The following is a 25,131-nucleotide window of genomic DNA, read 5'->3' on the forward strand; positions in this document are numbered from 1 at the left end:
TAATGAGATCCCTGTACTCTTCTTGAGTACAGTCATAACTGCAGAGCTGTTAGCTGCTTCTTGCAGACACTTGAGATTTTTGGGAACCTGAGAGAATTGGATTGAGTTTGAGATGATATTATAGAAAAGTGATTTTATTGGTTGTTCTTTTTTAAAATTTTGACAAAACAGGCACACATGGCATAAATACCCCATTTCCTGACCTGCTGTACTGTTGAATCACAAGGAGCATCTCTCGTCTGGGATCTCCTTTGCGTTGCAGTCCATGAGGCAGAAAAGATCCACCAGGAGAAGGGATGCATCCTCACAGAGTTCTGTTCCGTTCACACTGCTCCTGGCAGTGACTTTTGCTGCACAGGACATTCTTTCTAGAGACTGATGTAATTCTGTAATTCCTGTGAATCAAGTGTTGTTTCTAATGCTAAAATTCAAGCACTCTTTTAGCTTTGAAGACATTTACGTTTTAAATATTCAGATATTTCAGAGATGTCAGATATTTCTGAGAAAAAGGATGCCCTTTCTTTTTCTTTGGCAGTTCTGTCTGCACCTTTGGAGAGTAAAGGGAAAATGCCTTTCTACTAATAGCATCCCTAGATATCGAGGGGAAAGATACTGAGTTTTCTTATGCTTGCCTTTGGTTTTCTCCAGGTATGCTTACTTACAGAGGTATATAGCAGAACCACTGCCTTGCAGAGGAGACGAATGGCAGCCGTTGATTTGGTACAGAAACTCTTTACTGGCAAATGAAGATGAGGAGAGCTCTGTCCTCGGCAGTTCAGGAGAGTGGTCCCCCATGAGCACATCTAAGACGTCTTCTTTTAAAAGGAAATTGTCTAATGGTATGAAAACTTCCCTGTTCTGGATCAGCTGTACTTGCTTTGTCCCAGCAAAAACACACTTCATGCTTTGCATTAGCAGTACCACAGTGTGTCGGATGTTGTGGACTTTCCAGTTTGAACTCTGGCTTTTGCCTTCAGCGTTGTTGTTGTTCAAGGCCTCTTCATCACTCAATAACAGGAAGGTTGGTCTGGAGACTTTGTGTGAGCCGAATTCAGATAATCTTGAATTCTGCTCTGTACTGAGCTCTGGCATTTGTCTGTGCCATTGAGACTTGGTTTATTGCTTTAAATTGTTAAGTTAGGGCCGTTGTTGCTTTAGGCCCGGTAGGTAATTGAGACGAAAGGTATTTCCAGAAGTTGATTCAGATCTTCAGCCCAAATGATCTGGGCCAAATCATCTTCTGGGGTCTTTCTCTCTGTTGAATTTCTAGGGAGCCTGTAAGATTATACTCCTGATTTAAAGAGTTTTAGTTAGGCGGGCTGCATCGAGGCTTTAGCAGCTCTCATGGACTTCTAATCCATAATGAGGTATTCACTGCATGGATGTGGTAGGACTTAATTAAATGTAGTAAAGCCACGATGAAAACAACTGCCAGTAAAAATGCTAAGTGCTGTGGACACGTGCAGTTGTATGTGGAGGAAAGGGAATTTTTCCAGAGGGTACTTTAGTTTCTCTCTCATCCTTCCTCAGAAATTCTCTTTTCAGTGACCTGCCTTCAGAAAGCTTGTTCCTTTGTGTCCCAAAGGCCTTCCTTTCTTGAGGGTTATGTAGACTCAGCAGTACTGATAATACTGGGCCAAGATTGTAAATCTAGATTGCAAACATGACCAGTGGGCTAACTAAATTGATTTTCTTTTATGTGACTTTTAGCTGGTTTCTTCAATAAATGAATGCTTTGCTCCAAACCTCTGTTTGAGCTTGGCCCTGTTACTTCACCACTGTGGGAAACATGTTGGAAATACCCATCTCAAGACCTCTGAGGGTGAGGCTGCAGAACGAGTCTGTTCACTGTCTGGGTCTGTTCACTGTCTGTTACAGGGTCTTTGCCTGAAACCAGCCAGGCTGAAGCAGCAAGCAAAGCTCCAGACTTGCAGTGTGCTTCCCAGCTTGCCTCTGCAGCAGGGAAAAGCGGAAAGAGGCTAAAATCTCGAGAGATGCACTTGCAGGAACATTTGCCGTTCCTTTGTCCAGGAGGGTTGCGGAGAAGATACTGGTGAGAGTTTTATGTCTTACAAGCTCCTTCACTTGTCCTGGTATTGACAGTTGGGGTCTCTCTATCCACCTCTGCTTCTGCTTTTTGTAATGGTTCCATGGGCAAAGGGCACAGAGTGCGTGCCCCTCCTGTCTTTCTTATGGGCTGTGTCCCAAGGGCAGGTTGGGTTTTTTGTTTCCTCAGTCTAATATCTGCATTTGCTGCTTTAGCCTGAATGTCCCCTGCGGTCACAGGGCTTCCAGGCCTTCTTGGGCTAATATTGAGTGTGCAGAGAAAAAGACAAGGAACGAGGAGGGTTCCCCGTCCCACTTCTCTTGCCTCTTGTCCTGATTAGAGGGCTGTGGTGTTGGTTACTCCCTGGCTGTTTGCTGCAGCCGGATGATGAGTGTTTTCTGCATCTCTGGAAATGAAAGAGGATTCTTGTCTCGGCAGATCTGCTATTAACTACTGTGTAACTGGTGACTTTCTTTTAGAGATGTGCACGTGTGTGTGCAGCATGCACACGTGCCTGAGTGAAACCCTGCAGAACTTGGATGTAAGAGAGGTATTGCAGAAACAGGGAGTCTGGAGTCTACTTTTGAGCTCTGTAAAGGACTTGAAGTGCTCAATTGGGATATTTTCCTTTAATACAGTTCATTTATTGAGGTTGTTAGGTGCCATTTCCCATATTGGTAGGTTAAAAGATGAAACACAAATCCGAGAAAGATGCATGCTTTTCCAGGTTTTGGGACACTTGTTGAATGGACCTGGTGAATACAAGTAAACTAGAACAAAAATTTATTAAACATGTTTAAATGAATGTTTTGTTTCTGAACAGCTTTATGGGGAATTCCTCAGAGCATAACCTCTTTCATACCTGGGAAATACTGGGCCAGAAACTTTGGGCTACCTTACACGGATTATCTCAGCAGCAGATCTTAATATATGAATTACTTTGCCTTAAGCACACTTGTGCAATGTGCAACCTCTGTTACAAAGTTTCTCAAGACTTAGGTTTTTTTTCTTTTTTGCAGCAAAGATGAGATTAAGACAGAAGATGTCTCAGAGGAAGGTCAAGCAGAAGACACAATTGAAGATGTCGATGTTGATGTGGTTGGTGCAGACCAGGTAATTCTGGCTCAGTTTTTCCAGCTCTGAGGACAGCTGTAGTTGAGGTGGGTGAATGCGAGTTCAGAATTTCATCAGTACCCTTCTAGCAGCAAAGGGGCTGCTCTTTTGTGGCCCCTTTCAGGCTGAGAAAAGGGCTTCTCCCCTGGGGTTCTGCCCTCTTCGCTTTCCAGCTGCAGCTGTAGTCTCCTTCTTCAACTTGATCTGCATTTTTAAGGCAATTCTTATTGTAGCATCTAGACATCCTTAGGTACGTTGAACACCAACTAGGATGCATTAAGAGGAGGATCCGGTTTCCCTTTTTCCCATACCATGAAGCTCCTTGATTAAGAGCCATGTGCTGCAGTTGCTTCATGTTACTGACACATTGCAGAGATGGCACTGCTGCATGGCCTGCAGGGAATGTCTACTTCAGATATGGTGTTTGCATTGTGCTCCTTAGATCGAAAGACTCGGAATGTGTCTGATCACTGGTCAGTCCAGGGCTCTCGCTGGAGCATCCTCCCTTGTTTCTTGCCCTTTTCCAGTCAAGGCTGTTGGGGAGATTAAATTGTCCCCAAACCAGCTGGGGATTTGAAGGGAAGCATGCGAACGCTGTGGGCTTGGAGTGGCAGCCAGCATAGCTTGGGGGTTGTCTTGTGGGCACCAGTTGCCTTTGGGATCAGATAATAGTTTGGCAAAACTGCAGCTGTGTGCCTGGGTCTCAGCTTAGCCCTGGAATGGATACTTGCAGCAGGGAACGACTTTTAGCCCTTTAGGACAGCGGAGTGCAAGGACTCAAATAGGCTCTTGTACATGGGGCGTCTTGCAGCAGTGACTGTACTGAAAGGGGGGAAAAAATAAAAAGAGGCTATGAGGCTTCCTGTGCTGCAGCCTTTCACATCCCTCCCGTCCTCTAAGGGTTTGCTGTGTCAGCCATTGCAAAGGGCTGAGCGGTTCCTTCAGGTGTTTCTCCTGTATTTCCCCCTGCTCTCTGAACTTCTAATAGAATGTAAACCCAGTGTTTGGCACACAGTTTTTTTGCAGTGATTTAGGCAACCCCTTGATTTCCAGTGCCTCTGGTTATATGGGATCTAAGAGCCACATTCGAAGACCTTGTCTGATTTTTGAGTTTTTCCTGTAAAGTTGAACAAATGGTTTCTTTTCATATTTGAGTGGTGGGTTGTTTTTTTGTTTTTGTTTTTTTTTTTTAAAGAGGACTAGAGGGAAAAAGGGACTTCCACCTTTTCTTCCAGTTGTATGCCTTTTAAAATGCAGACTATTTGTTTGGACCATATGCTTGGAGCAGCTCCTATTGAAGATAAATAATAAAAGAATTTAAACCTTTGGACCAAGATCGAAGCCATACAGAAAATGCACTACTTATCTAGTACGTGGCCTTTCCCTGTGGTGCCTTTTCTGGGCTCCTTGTGGTCTAGAAATGCTGCTTTCCTTTTGTGGAAGCTAAATATAGTGCTTTCCAAGAGCCAGCTACGGCCAAGCTGCTAAATGGTTAGAGGCTACGCTTTTATTCTGATTCCTTATGTGCTCTTATATGATGTTTTCTTGATAGTATGAGACTGACTTAATCTTTTTTTTTCTTCTGGTATAGGACAGTTAAGAAGCTGAGAGGATAAATGGAAGTGAAGAACAAGCTACCATTTTTTTCTGCAAATTGTTTAACTGAAAATGGGATTGTGATGGCATCAACCAAGGCAGCAGGAGATACAGATCAAGTCAAATCTCTGCCTGTAGGCATCCACCCAGAACCAGTTACTAGCACCGCAGTTGGTTTCTCCACATTGCTGCTCATGGTGTAACTGATTTGGCTGTTGCACTTCTAAGGTGGTGGGCGTTATGAACATCGTTACTCAACTGCATCCTGGTCCTTGATGCTGCCTTGGAACAATTGCCAACCTAAGGATTGGAATCAGGGTATTGACAAATATCGAGTCAAAGACTCTTTAAACTAGATGAGACAAGCTTGCTCAAATCAGCGCGGGCACCGCGTTCTGCTGGGTGTATTCTTTACCATTTGAGGTAACCAAGATGGAGATCTACTTGTTTCCTTGTACCTGACCCTGGGGAGAAAGGAGCCTGGCCCAGCTATGAATGCTGTGACCTGGTGGGTGATGGCAGGTGACTTGGCAGTGCTGTTTCCTGGCTGTAAGATGGAAAACCTGGATCAAATTGTCTGAAAGTATTTCTAAATTCCAGTGCTTACAGAGATGTGGTCTGTGGGGATCAGGACATGTTCCCAGGAAACTTGCATCAAGGCTTCTAAGTAACAAAGAAAGAACAGCAGACCAGTTGGCTGAGTATTTTCCTCTGGAAAAAATCCTTCATACACAGTGATCATGTGGCATTTACTTGGAAAATATAAAGCCTGAAAAGACAATGTAAATAGACTGTAAATATGGCCCTTCAAAATAAGTTTTTCCATTAAGAATTTGGAAATGTTCTTCACTCAAAGTATGTTTCAGAGGCAGTAGGCTGGGGGATGGCGGCTGCTTTCGCTGACCCGTTGTCACTGCTCCATGGAATTGTACACTGCATTAATCCCATCAGCTTTATTTTGTTCATATATACATATATATATATATTTTGGATTGTAACTATGTAGAATAAACTACATAACCATTGCTATCTGTTAGTACTGAAAGTGCAAGTGCTATTCCCACACTAAGTCTGGAGAAAGAAGAGCAGCAGTGCTACTGGCCTTGTAGTTTGCCCTGTTATTAAATAGACTGAGAAGTGAGCTCCTACAAACATGGAAGTGAAAAAAAAAATAGTAAAAACATTATGTTTCATTTTGCATAGTTAAGTATGCAGTTGGGGAATAGGTAGCACTCCACAAGATAATGCTGATTGTCAACCAGATCAGCTTGTTCTCAGTTCCCCTGTTCCTGGACTGTGAGAGTGATGTTTTCCTCATCCATCTACATTTGTGGCTCTAGGCCTAAACACTTACCAGGTAGGCAGAATACAGCTGGACTTGGACCAAGAAAACAGTTATCCCTGGGACCACATCAGATGTGCAGATGCTTTAATTCTTGTAATGAAGGACTACAGCTGGGAATTATCCTTCTGGGGGAAGGTACAGCAATTGTTATAGTTCATGTATTGCAAGAAAAGTCACTTCCACAATAACATCATGATTTGCTCTACTAGAGCTGTGTAAATCCTCTAGAAAAAAAGGGACTTGGTTAGCAAGGGAGCAGGATTTAAGAGGCACTTTATGAAACACAAAGCGGCAGCAACAGCTACAGGCTCTGCAGAAGAGATCTACCCTGCACCATAGCTCTGTTTCTTTAATGGAGAAATGTCACTGTGTGATGAGAAAGTCCTTGTACATGCCCATTTACAAGCCCCCTTTTTAAGAAGAGGGCTTCCAGCTGAAGGGTTTCAGGTCAGGGAGAAGTCACTACCCCTTGAACAGCAGAAGTTCAGGATCATCTTCTAGAAAGCCAGTTGGTCATCCTTTCCCACAGCACCGTAGGGAACAGAGCTCAACATAAATCCTCTGTGTATCTTTACTGCTTAAAAATCCCAAACCACAGGCAAGTAGTGACCAACACTAGAGAAATTTGACATTGATGAGTTTCCATTAAAATTGGAATAATCAACCCTGATTTTATTTTTAAAAATCCTTTGAATGGTATTAAAATGACTTGAGTTTGTCTTGGTAAGGCTCACTAACAGATGTTAGTGATGAGTTTCATTGCTTAAGATACAGAGGTTTATAAGTTACCTCATGAGGTGGTGTGGTGAGTTGAGTGGGACTGATTTCTCTGTGCCACTTCCAGCTGTTCAGCAACACTGTCTTTTGGATGAAGAAAAACCTGCTGGAGCTTGATTGCTTTGAATATGAAGCTTGGTGTAATTATCCAACCAGACTGCATACATGTGTAACCCATCGTATCTTAACTGGTCCTTTAACAGTAGGAAGTTACTTGTATGCAGTACATAATAATTAGAACTGTTAAATTACATGTATGAAAATCTTTATTTGAAAATACAAACATGATTTTAAAACATTTTAACAGATCTACACTGCAACCGAAAAAATAACTTACATCTTTTTGTACATTTTTTTTCCCCAACAAAATCTGTTTAACAGTAAGAGTGAGGCAACAATTTCAAGCTGCTGTGACACTGATGAATATCCATGGAATGTGTCAATAGCAAACAACTGAAGGGGGGGACAGACAAAAGCACTGAATACCCACAACAAATTAGTGCACATCACTGATCAAGTACCACTTACACAAAGGATTTTATAAAAATTGGTTCCTTCTACATGAATTAACACACTCATTTTGGATCAAGTATGAACACTAAAACAGACTTCATTATTAAATAATCTTTTTATAATGAACATCAATGAAAAGACTGAAGTTTAAAAGGGCAAGCAGAATTAAAGTTGGGGCAAACAAGGACTACACAGAGAAGAGAAGCAACTTGTCTCAGGCGTTCGCTTTCCTTGTGCGCTAATATGCTCACCTTGTCAAATGAAACTCTATTTGTAAATGAGAGCTGAATCATGCACTCACAGTCATGTCTCTTCCTTGCCAAGGCATAAAAACCCTAGGGCTGTCTATGAGCATGTAAGCATCGCAGGCCAGGTATAAATTGTCTCCTTACCTACCGTACCAGGACAGGAACACCTGATCATGTATGGGATGGAGATGGTCAGTGCACCACACATCAACTCGGAGAGAATTATACAATTATCTTAAAAACAGCAGATTACTTTTCTCTAAAGTCAAATTTGTTATTCTTCCAAAAAGGAATTATGCAACATCTGTAAATAAATATTTAATCTATTTTACAAACTATAGACTATTGAATAAATACAAAAAGTTTCCTCATTCCATACAAATGCGCTTCTTTTATTTAAAAGGTAGTATAGTGATTAAATATTTTTAGCACAAAACTAAGCTGTCTTCCTGGATACAAAACCCACTAAAACACAGAGGTGTGTAGCAGACCTGCTGCAGACTGTCCCTTCTCTTCTGCAAGTATTGACCATAAGTAACCACTACTCAAAGTCCTCTTCATAGTCATATTCATCCAAGTCTACATCAGCCAGATGGGAAGGCATTTCAAAAAATGGCCTTTTTTCCATTTGATACTTTAGGACGCTGGCCTTCTGATGGTCTACAGGACTCAGTTCTGCTTCATACCTAGGAGCAGGCAAAAAAAAGAAAATGAGAGAGTCTCGCTATGTTGGGAAATGTCCAAGTGTCAGAACACTAAGGTGGCACCTGCAGGAAGAACATAATTTCCAGTATTTTATATTTACAGTAAAGAAACATGTAACCAGAGGCAGCACTAGATTTCTGGAATAATTACTTAAATTTAAACTAGCTTACTTTCCCATCACTTGCAGAACTGATTAGCGAGATACCCAGCTTTACTGAAAGGATTTAAAGCACATACTGCGCTAGTGGACTACTCGTAAGTTAGAAATGGTCAAATGCAAGACGTAAGTGCTTGACAGAAACCCTTCCAGTTCTTTTCAAGAAAGCTGAAATTAGGCTGAGTTAGGAAGAACAAACTACAGCTGCAGCAGGTACAACAAAAGAGAGAGAATACTGAGTGTGTTACTAAAATGCACATGAGCACAAGGAAGCAGTAGCAACCAACTGTGTATTTAAAGCAGATGCTAGAAAGCAAAAGCCAATTGTTTAATGAGAAATTACTGAAAATCTCCTGCTGATTATGAAAATGAACAGATGGATAATGAAATGTAATGCTTATCTAACTCAAGTCAGTGAAGGCTGATATTTAAAAAAGATCTGCTTCAGCACCGTTTAGGTGGGATCAATCTATAATTAATAGCCGTTTAAAAAAGTGAAACATAAATCTCTGTAGACACTTACGATGTCAGACTAAAGAACTGACCATTTCCTGGGCTAGGTTGACTCAGGTTCACGCACATCTTCCCAAGTGCTACTGAATCTCACCTCAGCACGTGATCACTTCCATCTACTTAACAAGACTAGGCGAAGAATGAACTTCAGACACTGCAGTATCTGTTCCTCAAATGTGACTTTATAATGGCATTATGTAGTGATTAGAAGTATTCTTTCAGAGAAAGACATAGGGCAGAGAAGAGTTAAATACTAAGAATCCACTATGAACACTAAAATAGAGTAGCATTAATAGCAGAGGTGGGAGGAAGAACAGCATTTTCAATTGTGAATGCAATTCTGTTGAAACACTTCATAAACTATTAAACATACTAAGCCAGCTTCACCACCATTTTGAGTAAAAGAAATCTAACAAAATAAAAGATGCTTTGATAACATAAGGTAAAGATTTAGCAGTGAGTAAAAAATAGTTCCTGGTTTTCTTTCCTTTTTTTATTATTTCATTCTTCCCAGGGGTATTAAAGCCTCAATTATGTGAGCATCAACCAGTGCTTAGGCAGTGAAGAGAATACCTTGAGCTTCTCCCACAAGTTCACCACTGATTCGAACAGGAAACAAAAATCATCCTAAGAGTTACTTTACTGAATTACCCATTTGAAAACAAGGATTTGGAAGAAAGATGCATATTCTACCATAACAACAGTTTTGGCTTAAACACCTGTAATTCATAGTTTTCTACACCATTAATTCCATCTTTTTGAGAAGAAATTTTTTCTTTCCTTTTTTAAACAGAAACATCTTGAACGCACCTTTTGGATTTGTTTATTGCAGAGTGATACAGAGAGGTGACAGCAGCTTTTCCAGTCATTAAAAATGGCAGCATGAGGACATCTCAGATACTATTTGTAGCATTAATAATGTACATTATTGGACCAAATGAAAATCCCACTCTCTTCCAAAGCTCTGGTGGCCTCACATCACTTTTACTCCTTTCCAAGATATTTAAGTAAAGGAAATTTAGAAACGCTCTCCCAGTTTTACACATCTGGGCACTAAAATTGAATTACTTCTCACAGTATTAGAAAGTCTACTGCTACTTCCCAGCACAGAGGTTTTTATGAAAATATAACCATAAGCTACAACACCTCTCAAAAATCCTTTTTTTCCCCCCTTCCTGGCATTTCTAAAGCTCATGTAAATGTAAAGAAATCAGCCTATTTCTAGATTTCTAGTGTACCACTCCCAATTTTCAGATTAACTGTTTTAATAGGAATGTCAGGAAAATATTTACCATAGAGGTAATCAAATAAAAAAATTCATACTGGATTGTCAAACAGTCACTTCAGTTCGGGCAGGCATTACAACCCTTTAAGTACAGTAAGTGATTTTAAGAAAGGCTTTTGCACAACACAGTAACTTAAAATGCTCATAATAAGTTTTTGTTAATGTTTCTGTTCACTGGACTCTCCTAAAAGCAGCCAGGAAACTTTTAGTAGTCTTGTGTTTCTCTCAGCTTCAGCAATAGAAAATAAGCTTCGTTTTTCAGGACAATTGTAGAAAAAAAAGATTCGGACAGTCCTACTTTGGTATTAAGTTTTGAAGACACTTTTGCTGACCTTCACTTTTAGAAAGCATTCAAACTTTAAGTCAGATTTGACAACGCCTCCCTGAGCCAGATCAGAATACTTCTCTAAGTATTTAGTTGCGAGCAACTAAATGAAAATATAGATTCAGTTGCTTATTTGATAAACAATTTGGGAGGCATCCTAACTTTGCTCTTTATTTAAAAAAAAAAAAAAATCTCCATTCAGCAGTTTAAATGCAACAGTCTTCACAAGCTTCTGATATAAGGGTAGGGAGAAACCAGTAAGACAAAGTGTAATACTTGTTTGTTTGTATTTAGTCGATCCAAATACATCTTACATATCATTGTGTATATGATACTTGAAACACTTTGTCAAAATTATGAAGTAGTAGTTAATGGAGACAATGAGCATTACAATCTATACTCCAAGGAAACAAAGCGCCAAAACTTCAGGAACATTTGGATAAAAGCTTTTATCCATCTGTGTGGAAGCCCAACAGTTAAGCTATGGCCTGTGCATCAAACCCAACTAGGGATACAGAAAGTAGTTAAATAAAATGCATGATTTTGTGCGTTGTGCTTCTATAGGATGCAGTATTTTTCTTTAATTGTCAGGTTATCTGCTAATGCCAGAAGCAGAGGCAACCTATAACCAAAGAGTCGCTTGAGTTTACAAACACCAGGCTCAAAAGAAATGAGAACCTGGATGTTTTAGCATCATACATCTTCTCTCCTCTGTATCTCAGCATATGCCACTACACTATTCTTACAATAACACACTGGTTTTCCTTAAGGAGAGTATTTACACAGTGAATGTGCATTTTTTCAAGTTTTAGGCTTATTAGGATTCTGTTTTACATACCGTAAGTTCCACAATACTCTCTGTATTACTTAAGCTGTAATTGCATGGACATATAAAGACGGCTGTGCTTATACCAGAGAGGTAACAAACTTTATGGAAGTACCTGAAAAACTAAGTGTCCAAGACCTGTTAGAAGTTTACTGAAGAGTGAAAATTTAGGATAAATTTTTAAATATAATCTGAAAGTTTAACTTAAGAAACATTTTGTATTTTAGTTTCCATTTTGTCCACTTTCTGTGTAAAGCCATAGAACTACGGTTTCAGGTACACCTTGAATATATTTTTTGTGGAAAAGAACAGAAATGATCTGACCCCAAGAATACTGGCTGTGAATTTTGCAGCTTTTATCTTCACCAAGAGCAGACATCTTGGGGGGGAGTGGGAAATACATAAAAATAAAATAATTTAGTCTAAACAATAATCACAGAGATGCTCCTAGATCAGAGAATAGAATAGACTAGACTATTTCAGTTGGAAGGAACCTACAATGATCATCTAGTCCAACTGCCTGACCACTTCAGGGCTGACCAGAAGTTAAAGCATTGTTAAGGCCATTGTCCAAATGCCTCTTAAGCACTGATAGGCTTGGGGCATCGATCACCTCTCTAGGAAGCCTGTTCCAGTCTTTGACCACCCTCTCGGAAAAGAAATGCCTCCTAATGTCAAGTCTGACCCTCCCCTGGTGCAGCTTTGAACCATTCCCACGTGTCCTGTCACTGGGTCCCAGGGAAAAGAGCTCAGCACCTCCCTCTCCACGACCCCTCCTCAGGAAGCTGTGGAGAGCAGCTTTGATGTAGGAAATGCAGGAATGAATATTGATGTAGGAAATGCAAGAAAATGTGTTTTCTCTAAACAGGTCCATCAACTTAAGGCCTAAAACAAGTTAAACTTGTACTTGTTTTCCTTATCTTTTTAAATAATGAAAACAATGAATGGCAAATTCGGGACTTTGGATTCCAAGAGGTTCTGGAAGCTACAGAGCAAATGTAAAGGAGTGATTTTGAAACAGCAAGATTTCTTATCTTATTTACTTTTACAGAACTGTGAGAAAATACTTGCAAGCTGATATAATTTTGAGTTCAGAAGTGAGAATTTTTTCCCCCAAAAGCTCTTAATAAAGCTCTTCATTCATTTAACAAAAAATTAATGTTGTATTTTGTTTAGAGTTGAAGCTTTTTCAAATCTTCTTTCCTCCCAAAATTTGGAGTAGGACCTTTTCTTTGACAAAGCCAATGTGATCACAAACTGTCAAGGAATATTTTGTTCAAGATATAAGCAAGGTTCTTCCTCCCTCACCGAGCACACGGCTAAAGACGACAAACAGCAACATTCTACAAAAATAGCATTAAGGATAATAGCGATGGCGAGGCTCTACATTACTAGAGGGGATTCGTACCAACTCTGCTGCTACATTTCTTACCCATCATTCCACTGGTCACTCGCTGCCTCTTCTGCCACCAAGATATCATACTCTTCAGCAGCATACTTCTCCCAGTCAGAGACCTCTTGGCTTTCACCTTCACCATCCTAAACAATCACATTGCAAGTTATACAAAAACATATTAATTGTTAAGCACATAGCTAAAGAGACTTTTAAAGCTTCATACTCACCCGCAACATAGAAAACTGATCCTTCTGTTCGTGGTCAAGGTATTTTTCAATGTTGAAAAAAGTATCAAAAAACACATTTGTCAACTTACATCGCTTTAAATCATGCAGAGTAATTTTTCCTGTAAAGAAGATTACGAGATAAGATATCTGAGAGCTGATATTATCCTCTCTCCAAAAAGGAGGAACGTTATTAAAAAGTTAAGTCATCATTATGCTCAAGAACATTTGTCACTGATGCTCGACGCAATGGGAGAGAAGTGAATAGATGAAATGCACACCTAGAGAAGCGTCCTTCAAAGCGGACAAAAAACTTTTAAATGTTTCAGATTTGTTACTTGCTTTAGCTGTCATCCTACTGTCCTTCATTATGTTGGAGTGAGATGCAGTCTACCTCACTTAGCTACTTAAAATCATTTAAGCTAATTGTCTAAGCTTCCTCAAGAGACAGAAGTCTCCTGTGAGCTAGCCATCTCTTCCCAAGAAGTACTTGGGTAGCAGGTAGGAATCTCCTCTGGCAGTGGCCCTTTCTCTTCCCTGACTTCCCTGACTGAACAGACAAACGTATGACAGAGATTACAGTGTGTGACTGTGCTTCATACAAATGAATTTTTTGTAGACGCTAGTTTGCCACACTTGTCCAGCCTGATCAATATTTACTGCTTGAGAGGAAAGCTAAGTGCTCAAAGGCATTTTGTTTGTTTGTTTTTTATAAAGTGATTGTCGTGGTTTAACCAACCACTCAGCCGCTCACATTCTCCTCATACTAAATCCAAAACACAGCACTAGCAAGAAATTTAACCCTATCCCAGCCGAAACCAGGACAGTAATACTTTAATGACTCAAATCAATGGATCCATTAAGTGTTAGAAGTATTTGTCAGGCTGCTCAGAAACGTTACCTTATTTCAAAATTGAATATTAAGCTTCTGCAGAAAGACTGAAAAATAACAGACGTACAAGGAAAGACAGATGGCTATCCTTAAAACTCCCCTTTATTGATTCACCTTAAATATGGCCAGCCTTCTGTTGTCAATCGAAGAAGGGCCAACTGCAGATGTTACGGAAGAGTTCAATAAAAGCCAGACTTAGAACAGTATTTCCTCAGCATGCTGTCCCAGCCTCTAACAAAGTATAACTCAAGGACATCAGAGGGAAGCAAAATCTCAATCCCATTTGGAAATGGTTGCCACACTTCTGTCTGTCGCCATTTGAAGTGCCTTAATGTATTCTGCCTGCCTTATAGCTGATGCTCCAGAACGACACAGATCCCTCATGGCACCTGTGTCATATCTGTCAGACCCACACAGATGTCTGTTGTATTGGGCCATCTCAAGTGGCAGCAACTCTCCACAACCAAGCAACTGATTTGAGTCCTAGTTATATAAGCTCCCAATTTAAGTTAGACACCTATATTTGGTTCGTTGATTTGCTCTCCCATTTCCATTTATTGCAACGGGAGCTTAGACACCTAACACTCATGTAGATGCCTACGTTGTCTCTCAAAGACCAACAAAAAAAGAATGAAATGGAGAAAACTAAATTCACGTCTCCACAAATGAAAGAATTTGCTTTTTGGTACGCAGAGCATCCTGTAGCAAACTGTATCACAGTTTAGCCATAAATGTATGAAAGTGCCTTCTTTTGTTTCAAATCTACCAAGTGAAATGTCATTTTACGCCTTTAGCTTTTGGATAGGAAAGCGACAGAATAATTTTTTTCTTAACCCACCTTTTAAACGTCACCCAGTTTTTATAAAAAACCATCAACCTTCACAATTGGCTTTCATTTTCATTGCCCTAAATAACTCTCATCTTGGTTGTGTTTCACAGTCTCCTTTTATCGTCTTCACGATACAGAACAGATACATCAATCTTGTTTCACTTGAAATGCAGAACAGAAACATTATTGCAAATGTCTGCCTTTCAGAAGCATAATGTACCAGACTGGAAGGGAACCCCTGCATTTGGGAGGCTATCGTAGGCAACCATGTAACAAATGCTTTCCTCTGAGCTTACTTCACCTCATCTTAAACGCTCCCCACCCCTCATGCGTTACACAATGTTGGTCTAACACTTCATTCCACTGATATCTAGGATTGAGCTTCCAGCCGAACCATACTTAAAATCCTTTTTCATTTACAATTTTTTTCATCTGCCTTTAGAAATGTGTTTTCACCTAGCAAATCCATATTAACTTGGTTTAAATAAGAATATGCAGCTTTAAGTTCTAGTTTTGAGCTATTTCAATTCCCTTAGCATGCAAAAAATTGTGTCTCAATAAAAGACAATTGCCTTTTAAAAATAAAATTAAGTTTCTTGTTATTTAAATATTCTTCATCCTAGAAAGAAGGTGGGCAATAAGCAAGACTATTTATTATTAACTGATTCTCTAACCATAATTTTATAGACGGTAAACAGAACCACCCACTGACACACTCAACTGAAGTGACACTTGAAATTCAAGTAGGAAAAACTCAGTGCTTCATCTAGAAGTGTCTAAATGTGAAACACTAGCACAATATTACATCTGATAAACAAAAGCATTAAATAAGATGGTCAACAATTTTCTTTTACCATAAAAAATAGCAAACATCAGTATATGCGATAGAGGTTGCTACTCCTATCAAACACTTCAAGAGCAAATAGGCAAGTTGTAAATTTATTGCAATGCCGAGTATGTACAATAATAGCAACCAGACTGTATGCCAAGTCCTTTTACACACTGAAATTCATGTTAAAAGGTATAGCCATAATAAGGGTTATTAGTGCTAACTGCGGTCAAGTGTTGAGACATTAAGTTTAGATACAAGTTGACCTCAGTTGTGTTGAGTTCAACAAATCCCTGAAGACTAATCCATCATGGCTACAACAGTTTTATCAACTTGTGAGACAAATATCAGAAACAGCATAGAGGTAGAGGCTATGAACATGCGAGATATCACTCTTCAACACCACAGTAATATGTTTACCAAGGCATGCAAAAATATTTCTAGTATTGAGCCACACAGAAGGGCAAATGTGAAGTGAGCATCATGCTCACGTCATAAGTTTTTTTCAGGTGTAAAATGTAAACTCAAGTTTCATTAGCTAAAGATCATATATGTCAGATGCGGGAGGGTAGAATGCAGGTCTATGAAGGTTCAAATGAATGCAGAAAATAGCCAAAAACTAAGAACAGTTTAGTATTCCGTTATTTTTAAGCCCTTTGACATTGACATGAATTTCCTAAGGGCAGCTTAGGCTTCTAACCTAAAATAAATTGTTCCCTCTGAAGAAATCTCAAATGAGTACTGGAACAGGTAAGAGGCAAGTGAACAGCACAATCAAGAGCTTTTCTGGAGAGCATCATCTCAGCCAGATAGTGACAATATTTCATTTAAGACTAAACATGGCTACAAGCCCAAAATAAAAGCCTACAAGGCATTTTAAAGCAGCATATAAAATTTTAGTATGAAAATGAATGCCTGCCTGCCATTTGAAGGCCATTCAATTAATAAGCTTACCAGACTTTAGAGAAAAGACAACCTAAAGGCATATATTCTTTGTATGACCAACTGAGTGCTCTTAAGGGTTCACTAACTCCTAATCCAGAGAAACAAAAGTTACAGATGGAAAAGGATTTTATTACCTTCATATTGTGGCTTCACGAGATCAAGCATCTGGCACAAACAGTCCTCAAATGGCAAAGGTTCTATGGCCATATTATCTAATTTTTGGCACTGTTCTTCATAAAAATACTCCAATTCATACATAGACAAAGCACCATCCCCATCAAGGTCCATGCAGCGAAACCAGTATTCAATGCTGAAATTCAGTAATTAATAGCAAAGAACTGTTTACACAAACTTATTACACAATTTTAAGAATTTATATTGCCTGTTTTAAAGGCTACGCTACTTTCAGATGCAAAACTAGGCTTAAGACTACATTCCATAGGAAGTCACTAAACAGCACCTACTGTGGCAAGAGTTTCTGGTATTTTCTATGCCATACATTACTGCATTTGAAAGCACACTTGTTAGTTGCGCGTGGGTGAGGGAGGAGATGCCTAAAACATGTGGCTTTACATAAAAACTCAAGGGAGCCAATGGAAAATTGAATTGTGCATCAAAACTCAAGTTCTTTTTCCATATTGAACAAGCCAGTGACACGTCACGCAACAGGTTTCTTATCAACATCCTACAGCTAATGCTAGCTGTACAGTTTCCCGAAGTCACTGGCATGAAACAACTGCAGTTTCCTTTATCTATGACCCTGTCTGTAAATAGGCCACACAGAGCATATGGAACACTAACATTTAATTAGCCTCTTAAAAATCATTAAAATAGACTTTTACAGCAGCAACAATAGGAGACGCTGGGAAATAAGAATGATGCAACAAACTGGGCCAGTTTTCGACTCATATTTTTACAGTTTAGCTTCTTCCATCAGAGTTTCAGTTGAGCCTCAGTGGTCCCCATTTAAGGACTGGAAAACCAATAAAGTCAGTCTTTATTTCTGTTAAAACATAAATTCATTCTTACCTAGTTGGTGTCTTCTTGTCCTCTTCAGATATCAAAAACCAGACAAAGTCAGCGTAGCTAATTTTCCCATCTTTTTGTGCTTTTCTACCTCTTGAAGGCCAATGAGGAAAAAAGATAGAAAATTTATTTTAAAACACCTAGCTTTTACTAACCAAAATTAAGGATTATTTTCCTTGGTGCTATTAACTGTTTATTTATTCCTAAACGATGAGGTGTTTGCAAGGTGACTTGTCACAGACCACATTGATCATTCAGGATAAGGAGCTTGTGTGCTCTGTTCTGTTTCTGCTGCAACGGGTAAAGAAGAAAGGAGCAGCTGGGAGAGGAAAGTAGCACTCTGTCCAGAAGGACTTACAGCTTTCCTTCCTGGGCAGCAATACCACTGCTTAATTGTTAACAGAAGAGATATCTGAATTCATTTAAAAAAATACATTATATACAAATACACACGCTTTTTAGAATTTCTATTCAGGTAGAAGTGATGAGAACTTAAAACTGTACAGAACTCCACTAGCTAAAAGTGTTGGAATGGAAATATGAAGATAAAAATGAAATAAAAACATTCAGGAAGTAAGTGTTCATGGCAAGAACATAATTGTCTGTTTCTACTCTCCTACCACAGAACACAGCATCCAAATACATCCTGAAGACACATGGTCAACCCGTCTAGTAAAAATTCAGGTAGGCAGTTCCGAGACACATTCCATTTCATTCCTAAAATCCATTTTTTGCTGTTTTATCCTCAAGATGTCTAGAAAAATATGGTATATGTTTTGTCTTGCCCAAAAAACTTACATAAAGGAGCAAGTTCTAGATATATGCCTGCCAAGTGTCATTTCACTCATTTCAGCTTTTGTTATTTCTGTTTATCAGTCACTTTCTAGTTGCAGATATCGTGCTAGCAAAATGTTTCAAAAATGAGTAAAATGCCATAAATACATAAGAGGAAGTCAATCCAAGTGGGAAAAAAAGAAGAATGCTGTCAAAAATGTGAATTAACTCAACTGGAGACATGCTTGTAGATTTGTTGATGCAGTAAGCACTGATTTTACAAGTAGTACTGAAAGCCCAATTCCCTTTGAAAATTTTACAGGGGTGGAAAAACAACAATGCCAACATTTCTTCCCTTCCTCATTCCCATCTCTGTTAAACCATACAATACCCAATGGCAAGTGTTCATATGAGTAAAGAAAGGAGAATAAAGAACTTGGACTGAGCCAAAGGTTCCAAGAGCACTCTACTACTACTGGAGTTTAAACTACAATACTAAATCTTGACATACACTGCTCCATTTCAAGGGTAAGGCATTTTTTCTGGGAATGTCACACAATTTAACAAGCAAATATTAAATTGGATTTAGATTAGCAAACAAAATAAGTACCTTGTTACTGCTCCTGAGAAGATCCGCTCTATCATCCTATTTGAAATTGCTGTGAAAAAAGGTTTAAAAAAGTGTTAATTACATACAAGTTATTTTTGCTCTGTATTGTCTAGTTGAAGAGTTTACTGGAACCCTCTTATATATACACATCTGAGAGAAAGATCAAGTGTAGTGCTCATTAATCCCTTTGAGTCCTCTTGGAGAGGATCACTTAACACAAAGTCTCCAAAGCAAAGCTAGAATCAACCAGCTTTGAATTCAGACTTGATACAGAAATAGTAGTGTAATAAAAGTAATAAAACTGGCTGATTAATAAGACAGCATTTACCAGTTCTTTAACAAGTAAATCATGTTTTCAAGTGCCATTACATTTTATATGACCTTGGTTTTGGCAAAGAGCCAAAACAGAATTGGCACATTCATACATAATGAGCATACCTAACTGATTCTGACATGGGTCTATTTCTGACATGGTTCTGATCCATGCTTCTATTTTAAAACCATTTCAGGGATTTTAGAGACATGTCTTAACTGAGCACTACCTCTGTAAAGGATATTCAGTTTATCCTGAAGAATTTGTGGATGGTACTCAAAGCAGCACATGATACTATTCTCACAGAAAAATTACTTCTCATTATTCTAGCTCTGAAATATTTTTTCAGCACTGTAGAAATACTGGTAATTAAAGCAGGTGGTTAACCATTCAAATAGTTCATCTGTTGTATGTACTCATGGTGATGCTATCAGCGTATTATTCTAGTAGGGACACTAGTCCCTACTTAATATTTATCCCCAGAACTGCAGGAGAGCCAATTTGTTTCAGACATACATGCTGCTGCTGCTTCTTACCTACTTTGGAAACACTGAAGTTGTTCAACCTCCTCAACAACAGCTACATACTTTAATATTTTTTTACTACATATAAGTGTTTGATCCAGTCTGATTGTAGACCAGTGACAGTATTAAAGGAAGGGATTGATGAAACCAGATTATCTAATTTTGACATGCAAAAAATAGAAGTCGGGTTATCATATCCATTTTATGCTCTTATTTAGTGTAGTTCTCATTAAGCAGCAGCTGTTAAGCTTTAATCAATATTCCATGGTTTAATGGATGCAAAACTAAATTGCAAGTGGCATCATATCAGCACTGCTTCCTTTCTATAGTGTACTAACTCAGTAGAGCAACCACTCAAATGAAAGAAGCTTTCCTTCCTCAGTGTCCTAAAGTGTAGTCAGACTTCAGTAGGCAAGTTTTCAGAAGCAGTGAATCAGAATTGTGTTTATTCTTTTTAATGTGGGATAATATTCCATAATCACTTTGTGCTTAAGTAAGCTTTCCAGTCCCGAAGGGAATACTTTTAAGATGACAATGGACACAAAGCATCCAAAAAACCCCAACAATTCCATACAAGATACAAGAATATTTAAGTGTGCAAGACTACAGAATCACAGTCATTGTATATTGTGAATGCAGAAAATGTAAATCTTCTAAAGAGTATTAAAACAAAATGTACTGCAGCTAAGTTAACAAAACTTTAATATAAGCAAAGTACCTGAATGTATGTTTGCCTTTCTTTTCTACTCTTTCCATGCCTTGCCACAAGAGCCATGCTACTTGAATAATATCAGTAAAATGGACTGTTTCCAAGATAACAACCCAAAACGGCCAAATGCAGCCATTTATAACATACCAAGACTTAAATCATTTTTTCTTTTTAGATCAAGCCTACACAAACTTATTCCCTCCTCTACTTCTTTGCCAAGATCAGCATTGAAATTCAGAATTTTCCTCAAATTTGGTATTGCTAGACACAAAGCAGCGTCACACATTACTTGTCCTGCTCTATTTTACTGAGTCAGCAGGATCAGCTACACCAACGGATTCATGAACACCGGCCTTGGCAGTTAACCACTTCGTTGGGTGAAAGTTTACAGGTCATTTAATACATGTAAACAAAAGTGCATCATTTGTCATACCATGATCATTATGTCGAGCTAAATCCTTCCGATCAATATAGAGGTCATGGTCTGTATCCAGCTCCCAAAATTTGCAATAGATAACATAAAAGTGTTCATATGAGAAGTACTCTGTCAGCTGGTTAATATCAGCTTCCTCTTCCAATAATGCCACATTCTATTATCAGAAGGATAAATAGAACACATTAAAGAATTTGTCAGACATTGTTGAATGATCTGAGTTCTCATAACCAAGTTAATATCTAACACTATTACAGTGGAACACTTTTTATCTGCAGAGACAATGCACACCATGCAGCATGACAGCAAAAACTGAACACACAAGGTAGAAAACTAATGTGTCCATAGAAGAATGAGGAGATCATCCAGACTTCTACAGTGCTAGATAAAAGATGACATTTAAACATATTCTAGTATATGAGAATTAATGCAATTGAGCCTTCACTAGTTTTTGGAAAAGGAAGAAATGCTACTTATGTTACTCCCTTAAGCGTTTAGTTAAAGCAGTTTTTAAACGTGTAGAAACATCTGTCTTGCAATATTTTAGATATTATGTACCTGCAAAAAGTTGCTTTTCCTGAGCTCGTTACAAGTTATTTTCCCAGACCAGGATCTATTTACTGTATAAAATATTCTCTGTATAACCTGCAAGAAACAGAAAATGGAAAGGTGATCTTAGGTATGCTAACTAGATACCCTCCCAAACATTTGTCAAAGATAAGTCTTAGCTCAGCTGTGTTACAGAACTCCACCTTTCTTCTATTTCTATTCTTCTCATTACTTAGCAGGTTGATGCTTCTCTTGTATGTCATATTACCAAACCATTTCTAAATCTATATCTAAACTCATGTTGATAAGTCTTATTTTAATGCTGCAGTAGCCATATCTCACACAGTAAAGTTGCCGAATACTTGTATGCTATCCAGAATATGTCTATTGGCAATTCCACTGCCTCCCCGTCTTCCAGGTCTACAGGATATCATCTAATAAATCTATTAATACATCTCACTACTTCAAATTTAAAGACCTATATTTACTATAAGAATATTTTACTTCATAAATGAAGCTACAGAAATAGAATTGAGACTGTTTAAGGATCAGAGTACAGGGGGATGTTGCTACTTCTGAAGTCCACCAATACAACAAATCAACATTTGATAGAAATACTTCCTGCAGGCGCAGAGAGAATACGTTTCTCCCCATTTAATTTTATTCTGTTTAAAGTTACTTGAAAAAACCCTGTTAATAGTATTAAGAGAAGTACATAAATGTTTTCTAACTGAAGAACAAAAAAAAACTGTGCAAGAAAGATGACTAGTTCTTGTGCCATGACTGACATTGGAACCAGAAACAAATCCATTCAGCTGTGTATCCAACACTTTTGTTTAAATCAGTTTTACACATACGTTATTTTGGTAAACTCATCCATTCAGCATAATTTGCTTAGTTTTAGTTTACAAACATAAGATTTTAAAATACGTTTTTTCTGTTTCTTAACTGAATTCAGTATTCACCTCAATTAGTTTGATTTAAGTCAACCAGATATACATTTCAAGTCAGTCATTCACCACTAACAAAAACAGACAAAATATCTAAACATATTACAAACTATAACTGCTTAATTGCAGATTGATTATACCTGCTAATTAGTAAGACCAAATATTGCATGTGTAGCATTTCATTTGTGACACAGTAATTACTAGCTAAAAGAACCATCTCTTTAGGAATCCTTTTCCCCCAAATAAAACCTCTTCCAAACTAAAGACTTTAATTTTTTTTATCGTTTCAGACTGTAATTGCAGTAAGTCAATAGTTTAAACAAACCAATAATTTTAAAATTACAAATAGAAGAATAATTTATTCATAAAGTTTTAAAATAAAGCTTAAACTGTAGCATGCAGCAAGCTCTGCAGCTTTTACTTTGAACAAGAACAGCTGGTTCAATAAATCCAGAAAGGGGAATAGACTAGCCTACTTCTGAAACTTAATTAGCTCAATTCTAATTGTGAGTTTAGGGAAGGCCCATTTTTGGCTTATACTACAAAGCAATTTTTTCTAAAAAGGTTTTGCCTTAGCTTTGCAACTTAATCCATCTGTATGTCATTATCTCATCTGTTACACATTTAACTGGTCTAAAAATAAAAACAAAATTGAATGTTTGCTAAAGACTACTGGGAACAGACTTAAAAAACGGTCTTCTAAAGTGAATCGAAGCAGAGTATAAGCAAATCGCAGAGAATTGCCTTCTTTACTACACTGCACAGTGGTTTGTCAGAAGGGAGAGGAAATGGCGCAATACAGAGATTACGATTTCAAGCATTCATAGTTCAGGAATATACATAACATACTTGCAGATTAAATGTAGTGTCTCATTTGTCAGGGCAAATGTTTTTAATATATTTCAGCTTTATCTTGGACATCTGTACCTAACCTTACCGCTAGACTGACCAACCAACCTATACTATAGCCTAGCAGACAGAACTGATTGCTTCCATTGTCGAACAACACTTACAAGACACTTGCTTCATTAAAGAGATTTATGTAATGTATGTATGCAAACACATATATATACACACACGTATGTATATACAAAAAAACACAGCAGAAGAACGGATCATTTAATTTGTAACTGGAAGCTAGCATGAACAGACGTTAAATCTTAACTGCAGTGCTTACAAAATCCGTTAGCTAGGTAAAGCTAATTGAATATAGGTATGAAATGCCTTATTTCATCTTAGAGAAAATAATCTATAATTATTAGTAATAACTTGCAGGACAGAATTTTAGAAGACTGTATAGGGCAACAGTTACCTGCAAAATAGTATTCCAAATATTGTTGCTATATTCATAGCAATACTAGTTTACTTTTGGGATTTTTTATAAACAACTGATTTCTGTTGGAGACTACACTAAATTTGGTTAGTGAAGTACTGCCAGCACTAATTTGTTCAGTATTGCTAGACTCAGGCCTACTCAAATAACCTGTTCCTCCAAAGAGAAGTAACTGGAAATGGCAGGACCTTTTCCCTCCTACAGTCTTTCAGGACAGACAGCAAGCTTTCACAATTGTAAGCAGAATCCATTAAGAAAGAAAACTACTCACAGGCAAAACATTTCCTTTAGTCGCATCTGACAAGAAAGTTCTGGGAGCTCATAGAATCATTATAACAAGAAGCAAAACCTAATGCAGCAGGACGTATTTGATAGGCTGGCAGTCTGTATAAGGAGGATATGAGGAACCAAAACCAAACGCTTTCAAAAAAAGCTTCCACAGTTTTGGTCTGGGTCAAACTAAAAGATGGATAAAAGATGATAAACTCTGCATGTTTTTTGTTGGAGAATATTCATTAAGCTATTTTTCACACACATAAAGACAGTGAACTGAATGTCTTTTTGAAGAATTTTAGTCTTTTGAGACTTCAGTGGAATTGGCTGTCTAGTCTACAGTTCAGAAAATTTAGTGTCACTGATTTTTCCCTTGGGTACAGAAAGGATACTTCAGTCATAACCCTAGGAAAAGAGAAATGGAACTTTTAATGTATAAAACCTGCTTAGAAAGAAAAATCCCCAGAGAGGAAAGTGGCAAGCAGCTTCAATATTACCATTATTTTACTTAATACTGAACATAATCATGTTAATATAGACCTTTCATTCAAAATTCCATTTCATTAAATCCAGAGTAAGGTCAAGATTCTAATGAGTACAGTCTATAGCCACAATCAAGTGTTTAAGATAACACCCTGCTCTTTGTTTAATGTTCATTAACTTATCCTACACTATTACAATTCAGTGTTTCTCTTATTACTATTAAATTCAGGAATTTCTTGTAAATGTTAAGAAAAACTATGATGCTTAAGAAATTGAGTCTTTCTTCACAAGATTTCTAGTTATGTAAAAATGAAGACTGACAGCATACTCCACTCTTCTCAAGGGACAAAGATGCTTATACATATTGACTAATCTTAATCATTTTGACTTTCCTACTTAGTTAACAAAAAATGGCTTTTCCAAATAAAAATCACTTACTGTGGTAATGTACCGAGAATGAAATTCAGATGCTTCTTTTAAAAATGATAGGCCGGGATGACTATTCACCACATCCTACGAAAACAGGAATAACAATATTCCAAACAGTGTTCATTATATATATATAAAAATATATATAAATATATAAATA

The 25,131-nt window shown here is 38.0% G+C and overlaps 1 protein-coding gene across 1 annotated transcript; it reads right to left on the reverse strand.

The window, feature by feature from the left end:
* Positions 1–7,238: 7,238 nt before the first annotated feature.
* On the reverse strand, positions 7,239–25,055 carry PPP2R3B (protein phosphatase 2, regulatory subunit B'', beta; the record flags this gene model as incomplete). Its single annotated transcript, XM_009575471.1, has 9 exons — positions 7,239–8,325; positions 12,883–12,989; positions 13,074–13,192; positions 16,700–16,875; positions 17,595–17,684; positions 18,976–19,024; positions 20,955–21,111; positions 21,513–21,599; positions 24,981–25,055. Coding segments are annotated over 9 exons (1,005 nt in total), but the record flags the coding sequence as incomplete, so codon positions are not given.
* Between the last annotated feature and the right edge of the window lie 76 nt (positions 25,056–25,131).

This window comes from Fulmarus glacialis, unplaced genomic scaffold (genome assembly GCF_000690835.1).
Source record: "Fulmarus glacialis isolate BGI_N327 unplaced genomic scaffold, ASM69083v1 scaffold47083, whole genome shotgun sequence".
Classification (NCBI taxonomy): domain Eukaryota; kingdom Metazoa; phylum Chordata; class Aves; order Procellariiformes; family Procellariidae; genus Fulmarus; species Fulmarus glacialis.